A 10,696-nucleotide genomic window follows, 5' to 3' on the forward strand; every position below is an offset into this window, starting at 1 on the left:
CTCCCGCCCTCGCGGGGCCCAGCGCAGATGGGCTGTAGGCGGGAGCCGGCCGCCCTCCCTCAGCACTGCCGCAAGCCTGCCCTGTGCGCCCGGCTCCGGGCCCGCCGGCCTCCGCGCGGGTGTCCCTGGGCCCAGACCCCCTTCCCACGCTGGCCGTTAGCCCAGGGTGGAGCCGCTCGAAGGGCCAACACAGGTGCTCGCGCCCAGCCCGTGGGCAGCTGCACAGCGAGGGGGCGGGCTTGGTGGCGGCGGGCCTGGCCGGGGTCTGCACTCGCCTGCTCGAGGCCTCGGACACACCATGGACCCTGCGCCTCGGGCTTCTGTCTGTAGAACGGAGTGGTCGTCCTTTAATGTAGACCTGTTTTACCAATTAGATGAAGCGATGATCATACGGCTTCTGGCACACGGGAAGGTCAAGGGTTGAGGAGCTTCCTGTGGGCTGCCGTTACTGACACGGCTTGATTCAGGGACCCGGCTGGAGGGACGGCCAGCAGGCCTGGACGGAGCCGGCCCCCACTGGCCTTGGCTTCCTACGTGGGTCTGCTCAGAGCCCGAGGGCACAGGACAGAAGCGGTGACAACCAGGGTCCAGGAGGAGACAGGTGTTGTGAGGGGGGCATGGGCAGAGTCCCTCTGTGGCTGGGTGAGGAGGAAAGGGGGACGGGGGGGGGACGCATGTTGGCTGTGGGGTCCTGCGGACGCAGACTGGCCTTGACCGTGGGGGAGCAGGAGCGGGGCAGGAAGTCCTTTTCTTTCCAGCACGGTGGTTTGTGCTCCGTAGAAACCTAGTAAGTGGGCTCCCAGCAGCACTCGGCAGGATGCTCCCCAAATCCCTCTGAGGGGAGACATTTCTCCCGGATGCTCAGAGCCGGGGGGGGGGCCATGGGGGTCTCTCTGCAGGCGGGAGATGCGGCAGGGCAGGGGCTGGCAGGGGGCAGGGGGCGGGCGCGGCGCGGAGTCAGATACAAGCACAGCAGAGGGTGGGGCAGTTCAGCTTGGCGGGGGGCCCCGAGCTTCCGGCCTTCTTGTTGACCTTGGGCAGCAGGAGGACAAAGGACATGGCCAGCGCGCAGTGGTAGAAACTGTGCACGTAGGTGTAATCCCAATCCTGCAGGGGTGGGGGGGTGGGGTCAATCTGGGGCCCCAGGCCCCCCTCCCCAACGCTCTGGGCCCCTGCTTGCACGCCGGCCTGCCTGGCTCCCCAGGGCATCTGCCGGTCACCTCCCCGCCCCCACTCAGGAATGTGGCCAAGTGGCCTCCTCCAAGGAGCCTCAGTGTCCGGCCCAGGCCATCTTCCCTGACGTCAAACCCCACTCGCTAGGCCTTTGACAAGGAGTCTGGGGCTCCTCCCTGCCCCCCTCCCTCCTCCCTCCTCCCTGCGGGTGCCGGCCCCCGCCCCAGGCCCCATCTGGGCTGTGCGCCTCGCCTCAGGTGCGCGCAGGCAGCGATCGCCCCGGTGCTGGGGACCAAGCAGGCTGTGGCGGGAGGGAGGGAGGCTCCCCTCCGCCCACCCGGAGGGACAGAAAAACAGGAATGTGAGGCCACCCCGAGGAGGCTCAGGCCTTGTACCTCAAAGAAGAATCGTAACATGAGGGCCAGCGCCCCGAAACAGAGGCCGGGGCCTATCTGCTGGGTGTAGACGCTCTTGTCGGGGTACAGACCCTTCTTCTCCTTCATGAGCTGCAGCTGTGGGGACAGTGGCCGGTGATGCGGGGGACGCCGCCCTGGGCTGCCCGGAGAGCTCGCCCTGGGCATGCGCACCTTGGCTACACTCGGGCAGGGGCTGGGGCGCAGGGAGACGCCCCACATGCCCAGCCTCGCGGCTGCAGGACCCAAGGGAGCCCCCAGCCTGGACGGCCGAGCTGGGAACCGCGGGCCCAGTACCCCCCCCATGGGGACCCCACCCCTGCCTGCCTCTTCGGGATCAAGGCCACCCTTCCACATGCACCTCCCCCAGCCGGAGGGGACCCCTCCAGGGCACCAGTCACAGCAAGGTGGTGTTGGAGCACTGGCCCTGCCCGCCAGTATGGCCGGTGGGGGCGCCCGTGTGGTGCTCCAAAAGTCCCTTTGGTTGCTTTCACCGGTGTCCCATCGCAGTATTTATGAGACAGCCTGACCCGCGCGTTACATCTGTGGTTTCGCAGGCCCTGATGTTAGCGGAAGGCTCAAGCGGGCATTTAAATTCGGGTTCACATGCACTGAAATCATGCAGTAAATGTAGGGCCACACCCTGAAATCTCGAACCCTTGGGCGTTCCAAAGTGTTTCAGAGGGCGGGCTGTTTAGGCCTGTGGCAAGCCTACACGTGCACACTGCGAACGGTGGAGGCCCCCCGGGGGCTGGGGAAGCGCCCCCCTCCCCCACACCAGCCCACCAGGTGGAGTGCACAGAGACCCCGAGTAGCCTTGGGCTGGGGCAGGGCAACTTTGGCCGCCAAAGCCCGGTTTTCAGGTTTCTGTAATTTACCATCGCCCGATAAGGAATCAGGACCTGCACGGCACAGATAGGGCTTGGGTGCGGCTGGAGGCGTCCTGGGTGTGGGTGGCCACGGCCGTGGCTGCCCCAGGTCGTGCCCTGGCCTGGCCTGACCAGCCCTGCACCCCCCCCCCCCCCGCACCCGGCTCGGCTTCCTCTCCCCGAGGGTTGCTGTTCCCAACTCTGGCTCGAGAAGGGACGAGCCTCCGGGAGAAAAATCCACCGTCATTCCAGGAAACAACTGCCCTTGAAAATCCAAAATAAACTCCACGCTAAATGGTCTGCAAAACACAATTGGAGCCCCAGATGCAGGGAGCCGGGCAGACCTCTTGGTTCCTGTGGCTGGACCCACAGCCCCCAAGGCCGTGGAAGTCCCCGTGAGGATTCTCAGGGACACTAGGGAGTGACTTCTATTCTGGCGGATTACAACGCAGCCCAGATTCAGACCTGCCAAGATCTGCGGGGGGGGTGGGGGGGGGGGGGGTGGGGGGGGGGAGGCGGGAACGACAGCCCTCCAGGGCAGACCAAGGAGCCTACCCTACTTCCTGCCAGGAGTGAGCGCATTATCGAGGGCTCTGTGTTTATGCATTCCAGCCTGTTCATTAATGTGGTCCTTCCCTGGGTCCAGACACGGCGGACCCAACATGCCTCCCCTCCTCCGAGGCAGCTCCGAGGGGCCTCCTGGGTCAGGCCCAGGCCAGCAGTGCGTCCCTGAGCCCCAGTGAGAAAGAGGCTCCTTCCCTTCCCTTGCTTGAAAAGTCGAGGCCCGGCCGCGCTCGGTGCTGCTGTGACTTCTTGCTGGTGGCTGACCTCTCTGAGCCCTATTTCCTTCATTAACCGCCTGGCCAAACAAACCCTCTGCTCCCTGGCTGTGGGAGGAGCCCGGGGCGCGTGGGGAAGGCTCGCCACCAGAACTTTATGTTCTCTCCCGCAGCTGTAAAATGGGTTGGTGGGCACTTTCTGCAACCAGTTGTCCAGCCGGACCCCTCTTCCCAGAGAACTGCCTTCCTGCTTGCTCCCCAGGTGGCCCAGCAGACCATTCTCTGAAGTCCTGCCATCTTGGCTTAATCTTAGGGCCTTGAGTGGACGTGTGGCCTGGGCTGGGTTGGACCGGACCTTCCGCAAGCACTTGGAGCTGGGACCCCGAGATTCCAGGTGGAGCTCCAGAGGGGCTAAAATGGGGCAGAGGGACGTCCCCCTGGGGCCTGAGCTGCCGCACGGCTGGAGAGTGAGCCCGGCCTCAGGCCTGCGGCAGTCCAGACCTGTGTTCTGGCCCGGCAAGGTTCAGCAACTTCCCTTCTGGGACCCCAGGCAATGGCCCTGGGTCCATCCTGCCGAAGGTTCCTCGTCAGCCTGGGGAGTGTGAGTTTCAGGCCTCACCGCCGCGGGGGCCTCGGTACAACAGAGGATTAGGGGAGGCCTGGGAGCCGTGTGTAAGGGCCTACTGGGCGCCATACCCCCCAGGGGTGGGCAGCAGAGGGCTCTTGGCGTCAGAAACTCCAGCTCGAGCTTCCTCAACGCTTACGGGCAGATCCCTCTTCCTGTCGACTGCATACCGCAGCCTCCTTCCTCACTAGAACCAAACTCTAGGTTCACCCCCTCCAGGAAGTCTTCCCAGATTAGCCCAGGCCATTTCTGATGGGTTTCGCATCTTTAAAGGAGTCGCTGTCTGCAATACTATTAACAGCAATACTCCTAACGACTCCTATTTGTTGAGCAAGTGAGTCGCCAGCTAGTACTTTTAAGTGCATTGTCTCATCTCGGAACCAAGCCCACGAGGTAAGGAAGAGACTGTCCCTGTAATGATCGCTTCACAGACCTGGAAGCTGAGGCAGGGGAGTGACGTCACTTGGGTTTTAGGCCCAGAGCCGGTGAGTGCGGATGACAGAAATCACGCCTGTGGGGCAGGGGTGCCTGGTGCTCACCGCCTCTGTGCTTTAGGTGAGACGGGCAGTAATTGGAGAGCCTGGGGCGGAGGGGTGAGGGGGGCGGGGGGGCAGGCCCAGGCAGTACGCACCCACTTGGTGGCGATGACGAGGACAGCCACGCCGATGGGGCCCGAGTACACGCCGTAGCCCCAGCGGTCGTGGTAGATCCGGACCGCGATGGTCAGGACGCCAAACATCACAAAGGTCGACCTCTTGGGTTCGTCGAAGTCGGCCAGCGCTGGAGGGCGGGGAGAGGAACCGGCAGAGGTGAGCGGGGCCCCCCGCCCCTCCGGCCACTGCTCCCCCAGAGGCATCCCTCAGGGCTCCCAATGCTGGGCGTCCTCTGCCAGAGACAGCCCACGGCCCAGCCCGGTCACTCCGAGGTCTGAGTTGTTCCAGCGGGTTTGAAGGGAAAGACGTGGACGGAGCAGCCCGGGCGGCACGCGGCCGCCCCTGGGGACCCCTGGGGACCCCTGGGACGGAGACAAGGACACCCAGCTAAGAGACAGGAAAGATCTGGGTCCTTCACGGGCACGTAGCAGGGAGCCCCGAGCGACGGGGTCCACGTGCCCTGACTCACATTGCCGCGAGACGGCGCTAAGTGAGAACAAAGTCGCAGAACGACTTGCCTCCAGGGATTCCATCCCCGGACCGACCCGGGCTGACAGCGACGTGCGTCAAGGCTTGCGCGAGCCTCAAGAAACGTCTTGGGGGCAAACCCTGACCTGGGGACAGCGGTCTCCCGGGGGAGAGAGCGGAAGCCCTTCCGCCGGCCCTCGGCACTGCTCTAGAATGCGCGTGTTGCAACAAGCCTTTACCAAGTGTGTACGTTAGAGGTTTCGAGAATGGGAATCCGGGCGTGAGAGGACTGCGCGTTCCTAGACCAGACTGTGCTCGGGCCCCGGGGGCGGGGTAGGAGACGCTCCAGATGAGGACTGGGCAGCAGGATCGCTGGGGTCGGGTTTCTCGGGGGGCCCGGCCCGCGGACGGCGGGGAAACTGGGCTTCGGGGTGCGGCCACTCACCCATCAGTGAGACCCACATGCTCAGCGCTGTCCCGTAGACGCTGAAGTACTCCAGGACGTCGTGGCGCATGAAGCAGAGGACCGACAGGCCGGGCCCGTTGCAGGCGTGGTGGAACTGCCGGAACACGCAGGGCGGTTGGGGGCTGGGAGGGACAGCGCACGGGTGGGGGAGGGCAGGAGGGGCGGGGGGTGCGGGGACCGGGGCCGGGGCTGGGCCCCAGCCACACCCACACTCCGAGCTGAGCCAGACCACTCACCAGCTCGGGCAAGTCCTTTCACGGCCCCGTGCCTCAGTTTCCCCACCTGAAAAATGGGGGTGCTGCCGACTACTCCCCTCATGGGGTCTCGCGGGGATTCGAGGAAACAGTCCGTGTCGGGGTCCGGAGCCTGGGACGCGCTGAGGGCTCAGACGCGTCTCTTACTTTCTGTGACGCGAGTAGACAGGCCGGGCGACGCTCTGCTGAGGCTCAAAGACGCGCCCTGCACGTTCCTTCAACAGCCGGGGTTACCGCCAGTGGGTGCAGGTGCACGTTCCCCGCGGCCGTGGACGTGAGGCCAGGGCCTACTCTCTGGATGCCAGGCGGCTCCTGGGGGGCCTGAGGGCCCTCCTGCTGTACGGTTGACCCCTGTCGTGACTGGGCTACCCTGCAGAGGAAGCCCTCAGCCCTGAGTGGGCACCAGAACCCCCGGGGGGGGGGGAGGGCTTGTGAATCCTCAGATCGCTGAGCCCACCCTGAGTCGTTAACTCGGCAGGTCTGGCGGGAGGTCGGAGATGTGCATTTTTAAGAGTTTTTCAGGCTGAAGCCAGCTGCCAGTGGGGAACACGCTTCGAGAACCACCGCAGGGACCCCTGTGCTGCAGACGGCACGGTCGGTTTGCCCGGCCGCTCCCACACTCGTAACGGTCGTCTCCTCGACACCTTATTTAATAGCAATTTTTTCTAACCTCTAATTTATTTATTTTTTCAACGTTTATTTATTTTGGGGACAGAGAGAGACAGAGCATGAACGGGGGAGGGGCAGAGAGAGAGGGAGACACAGAATCGGAAACAGGCTCCAGGCTCCGAGCCATCAGCCCAGAGCCTGACGCGGGGCTCGAACTCACGGACCGCGAGATCGTGACCTGGCCGAAGTCGGATGCTTAACCGACTGCGCCACCCAGGCGCCCCTAACCTATTATTTTTTTATTACTTTTTTTTTAATGTTTATTTTTTGAGAGAGAGAGAGAGAGAGAGAGAGACAGAGCACAAGCAAGGGAGGGGCAGAGAGAGAGAGAGAGAGAGAGAGGGAGACACACAGAATCCAAAACAGACTTCAGGCTCCGAGCTGTCCGCACAGAGCCCGATGCGGGGCTCGATGTCACGGACTGCGAGATCGTGACCTGAGCAGAAATCGGACGCTTAACCGACGGAGCCCCCCAGACACCCCTACTAGCAATTTTTAAAGCCAAATGCCTCTATGGAGTATTCTCAGAGCTGTCAACTGACTTCTTCCCAAAAACAGCTCTTTCCTTTTGCATATATGCATTTCATCATTTTAAGGAATATTAAATTATGTGATGTAATTATTTTGACAGGTTCCACGGGCATAGACGAGCCCGGAAACCGGCACAATCGTCTCTTGGTGAGCCCAGCTCAGCGGGCGGGAGGAGGTGTGCAGGAGAGCAGTCCACGTCCGGAGGCCCCAGGGATGTTACAGGGGGAGCAGGAGCCCAGGGTCACCCGGTGAGTCAAGCAAGTTGGGGTGGATTTAGAGCTCATATCGGTTACAATTACGGGCGTCTTAAAGCTAAGGTGCCTCTGGGAGGTGTTAATAGAGGTATAGTGCCCAGAACAAGGGAGGTGACAGAGTCCTGCTTCTCTCTGTCCGGGTCAGACCCACCTAGAAGACTGTGTTGAACTTTGGAGTCTCACCCTTTGAAGTGACACAGGCAGAGAGGATAGAGAAGAACAACTAGGGAGTGGACATAACCGTTTGGGGAAAGGGAAGCTTCAGGTGAGGCCTGATCAAGGTGCTCAGAACTCTGTGGAATAGAGTGGGGAGAAGGACACTTGCTCCACGTGGCTCCGGCAGGCAGAGCGAGGCCTTACAAGTGACATGGATATTCTCCTGCTACTTCTAGAACTCCATCCCTCCCCCCACCCCCCAGCCCCATCATCTGCTGTCTCTGCACCCACACCTCTCCTTTGTAGCACAGATCACCGTGTAGAATTATGGACTTAATTGCTAAGAGATTCTTGGAGCGTCTGTGCCCTGCCCCCATCAAGAGCAGGAATACTCGGTCTCATCCCAGCTGTGTGAATGCAGGGTCAGGGAGGCAGGGTTTAGAGCGGTTTGAAAGAGAGCTGACCCGAGATGGGGGGGGAGGGGGCTCTCCCGCCAGGCCCTTGGTTCATTTCTGTTGGGCAGGTGGGGACGGTGAGATTCCGAGCAGTGCTACCTGCCAAGGAGGCAGGGCAGAGCAGGGATAGGCGCCTGTGAGGCCTGCCTCCGTCTTCCAATGCAGGGGCAGATTGGGGGCCCGGAGGGTGCTGGTGGGTGGGGTACAGCTGGGGACCCGGTGGGAGACCGCACAGCCTCCAGAGGCCGACCTCACGGATCCTTGTTTTGTGAGCCCGGCCACTGGCTGCCTGCTTGGGGCCCCCTCTGTCGGTCCGCGGGGTGGGCCAGGCGACCCCCTGTGACAACTGGCCCAGGAGGGTCCTGGGTGGAACGCAGAAGAAGCCACATGGGAGGCAGGGGCTGCAGTGGTGTTGCCTGGGGCTCTGGGAGAGAGGGGTTGAGTGTGGCTTTGAGGTTGGAGGACATTTGTCACAGGAGGCAGCTGCCTCTGCCATTCTGGGCGGGCCAGGGCGGGCCGCTGAGGTCAGCCCGGAGGCAGCTGGGGGCCAGCCCAGCCCCAGCAGGGAGGGGTGGCCTGGCCGTGTCTGTGGGTTCCTGGGTGGGGTCTGACCTGGGCCTGGGGACAAGACCCCTGGCTCCCCTCCCCGGCCCTAAGCCCCCTGTACCCGCAGAGAAGTCCCGCGTCCGCCCCGTGCCTGGGCTTCCCACCTGCCAAACCGACTTCCTGGAGCCCTCCCAAGCAGGGGTCCCTTGTGGGGCCAATGAAATGGCATGAGACAAAATGCCTTGACTGAGCCAGGAGCTCCAAGGTACATCTGGTGCTCACAGTGACATGGGACTCAGCCTCTGTCGGACTCGGTTTCTCCATCCGTCAAATGGGCCCGTCACAATCCCAGGCTCACGGGGAGCCGAGGAGACCACAGAAGGCACTGTGTGCAGAGCCCCCGGCACGTCCCCCAGCCTGGATGCTGGCTCCCGGCGGGGGTCTCTCCCACCCAGAGGTGGAGACAAGCCCCAGGCAGCCCCTGGCCCCAGGTCCCTGCTGCCTAAGGGGGCGCCCGCCCAAGTGCACACACAGGTGCAGGCACGTCTGCGGACACAGGCGTGTGCTCACACACCTACTGCCCACGGCTGCCCCCGGGACCCCGAGGCCCTGCTGCTGGGGAGCCAGGCCGGCGGCAAAAGGCATCGTGCGATTTGTCACGTCCGGGGGGACGCTCGCCCCCGCGGTGCGTGCTTCTCGCGGGGAGCTGGGCTTCAGTGAAGGGTGAGTCTGAGGGGAGCCGATGAGGAGGACTGTCAGAGCCAGGGAGGGGGGCCAGCCGTGATCGTGGGGGGCTCAGAGGGACATGGCGGCAGGGAGATGAGACACAGACGGGGGCAGGCAGGTGGACGGAAGGATCATCGATTGGGTAGGTAGGGGGCAATGATTGATTAGATAGGGATGCACGTGGGTAGGAGTATAGGCAGACAGACAGACAGAAACTAGAGGGACAGATCGAGCCAAAGAGACACGTGGAGGGGCAGGGGGGCAAAGCCAGACAGGGAGAGACAAGGAGGTTTGGGAAGAGGGCGAGTTCTATGGAGACAGAGCTCCAGAAATCCAGAGAGACCCAGACGCAGACAGAGTGAAAGAAAGAAGGGCAGATGTGGAGGAAAGCAACAGGAGAAAGGCAGAGGGAAGGAGCCCCATGGGGAGGGGAGGGGGGGAGAGACAGCACTAAAAGGCAGCCGTCCAGGCTTATAAATGGAGAAAGAGGGACTCAGAGGGAGACAGACGTGGGCCCCAAGAAGGAGAGACAAGCAGACGTGAGCAGGCCCTCCTGAACAGGGGCCAGCTACAGAATTCCAGAATCCTGGAATCAGACTCACCCAGGCCCTACACGTTCCCTAAACCCCACTACCCCCCTCCCGGGGCCCGGTGCAGCCCCTCCGCCCCGGCTCAGCTGCCCCGCGCTCGTAGGTGGGACAAGGGGGGTGGGGGGCCTAGGGTGGCCTGCCAGCGGTGAGAGAAGGGGCACCCCGGAGGGGGCTCGTCCTGGACCCACCGGATCTCGCCCGTTTTCCGCACACCGACCCCAGAGTGACTTCCCGGCACAGACGGGGAACCTGAGGTCCGGGGAGGAGGAGGGGGGCCCCCCACCCCTTTCTCCTGGTCTTCGGGCTCTTTCTTTCACCTCCAAATCACTTCTCCTCATCGCCGATACAGGCACGTGGTGGAAAGGTGGCCCCTCTCCTCCGCCGTGGGGAGGGTGCCCCGCGTGGGTCCTCCCGCGGGGCCCGGACTTACCGCCACGAAGAACATGGTGAACAGGTAGACCATGGCCTCCATGTGGAAGCGGCGCTTGGCAGCGATGCTGACCGTGGGGAGGAAAGCCAGGCTGCTGAGGGTGGGGAGGAGCAGCTTTGCCACGAGCGTCCCCATGGGCCGGGGAGGAGGGCGCCGGCTGGGGAGGAGGGGAGGGTGCGGGCCGCCCGGGTCCCCAGGGCAGAGAACACGGAAGGGACGAGGCCTGCTCCGTTCGGTGGGGGCTCCGATGGCAGCTGTGGTTCGAATGCCCCGAAGGGGGGCAGGGACTTGAGTGCACGTGTTGAGGGCACACGGACAGAGGCCAACAGCTGACATACCACGTGATCAACACTTGTCTCGGATTTTTTTTTTTTTTTTTTTAATTTGGGAGACCAGAGTTATTGATTCAAGGAGACCATCCTTCTTTCCTTCGAGGCGACAAAGTCCCCATGAGTACCAGCCTCAACTTGCAGCCTCTTGCCGTCCTGGCCCTCTCCCCAGGGCACCCGGGAGCCCCGGACGAGGGCACCAATGTCCGCTGGCGGCTAGAGGTGAGAGAACCCAAGGTTTAGTCGATCCTAATCGCTGAAGGACCCTGTAGACAAGTGTCATATTTTGCCAGCCCATAGGCAGGGTCCC

The 10,696-nt window shown here is 63.0% G+C and overlaps 1 protein-coding gene across 1 annotated transcript; it reads right to left on the reverse strand.

The window, feature by feature from the left end:
• Positions 1-327: 327 nt before the first annotated feature.
• MYMK (myomaker, myoblast fusion factor) lies at positions 328-10,367 on the reverse strand. The gene is made up of 5 exons (XM_043565662.1): positions 10,058-10,367; positions 5,426-5,540; positions 4,491-4,639; positions 1,569-1,685; positions 328-1,107 (listed from the first exon to the last, which is right to left on the reverse strand). The coding sequence occupies exons 1-5, from the start codon at positions 10,190-10,192 to the stop codon at positions 958-960; spliced, it is 666 nt and encodes a 221-aa protein (XP_043421597.1). The 5' UTR covers positions 10,193-10,367; the 3' UTR covers positions 328-957.
• Positions 10,368-10,696: the final 329 nt, after the last annotated feature.

The sequence above is a fragment of the Prionailurus bengalensis genome, chromosome D4 (assembly GCF_016509475.1).
Source record: "Prionailurus bengalensis isolate Pbe53 chromosome D4, Fcat_Pben_1.1_paternal_pri, whole genome shotgun sequence".
NCBI lineage: Eukaryota > Metazoa > Chordata > Mammalia > Carnivora > Felidae > Prionailurus > Prionailurus bengalensis.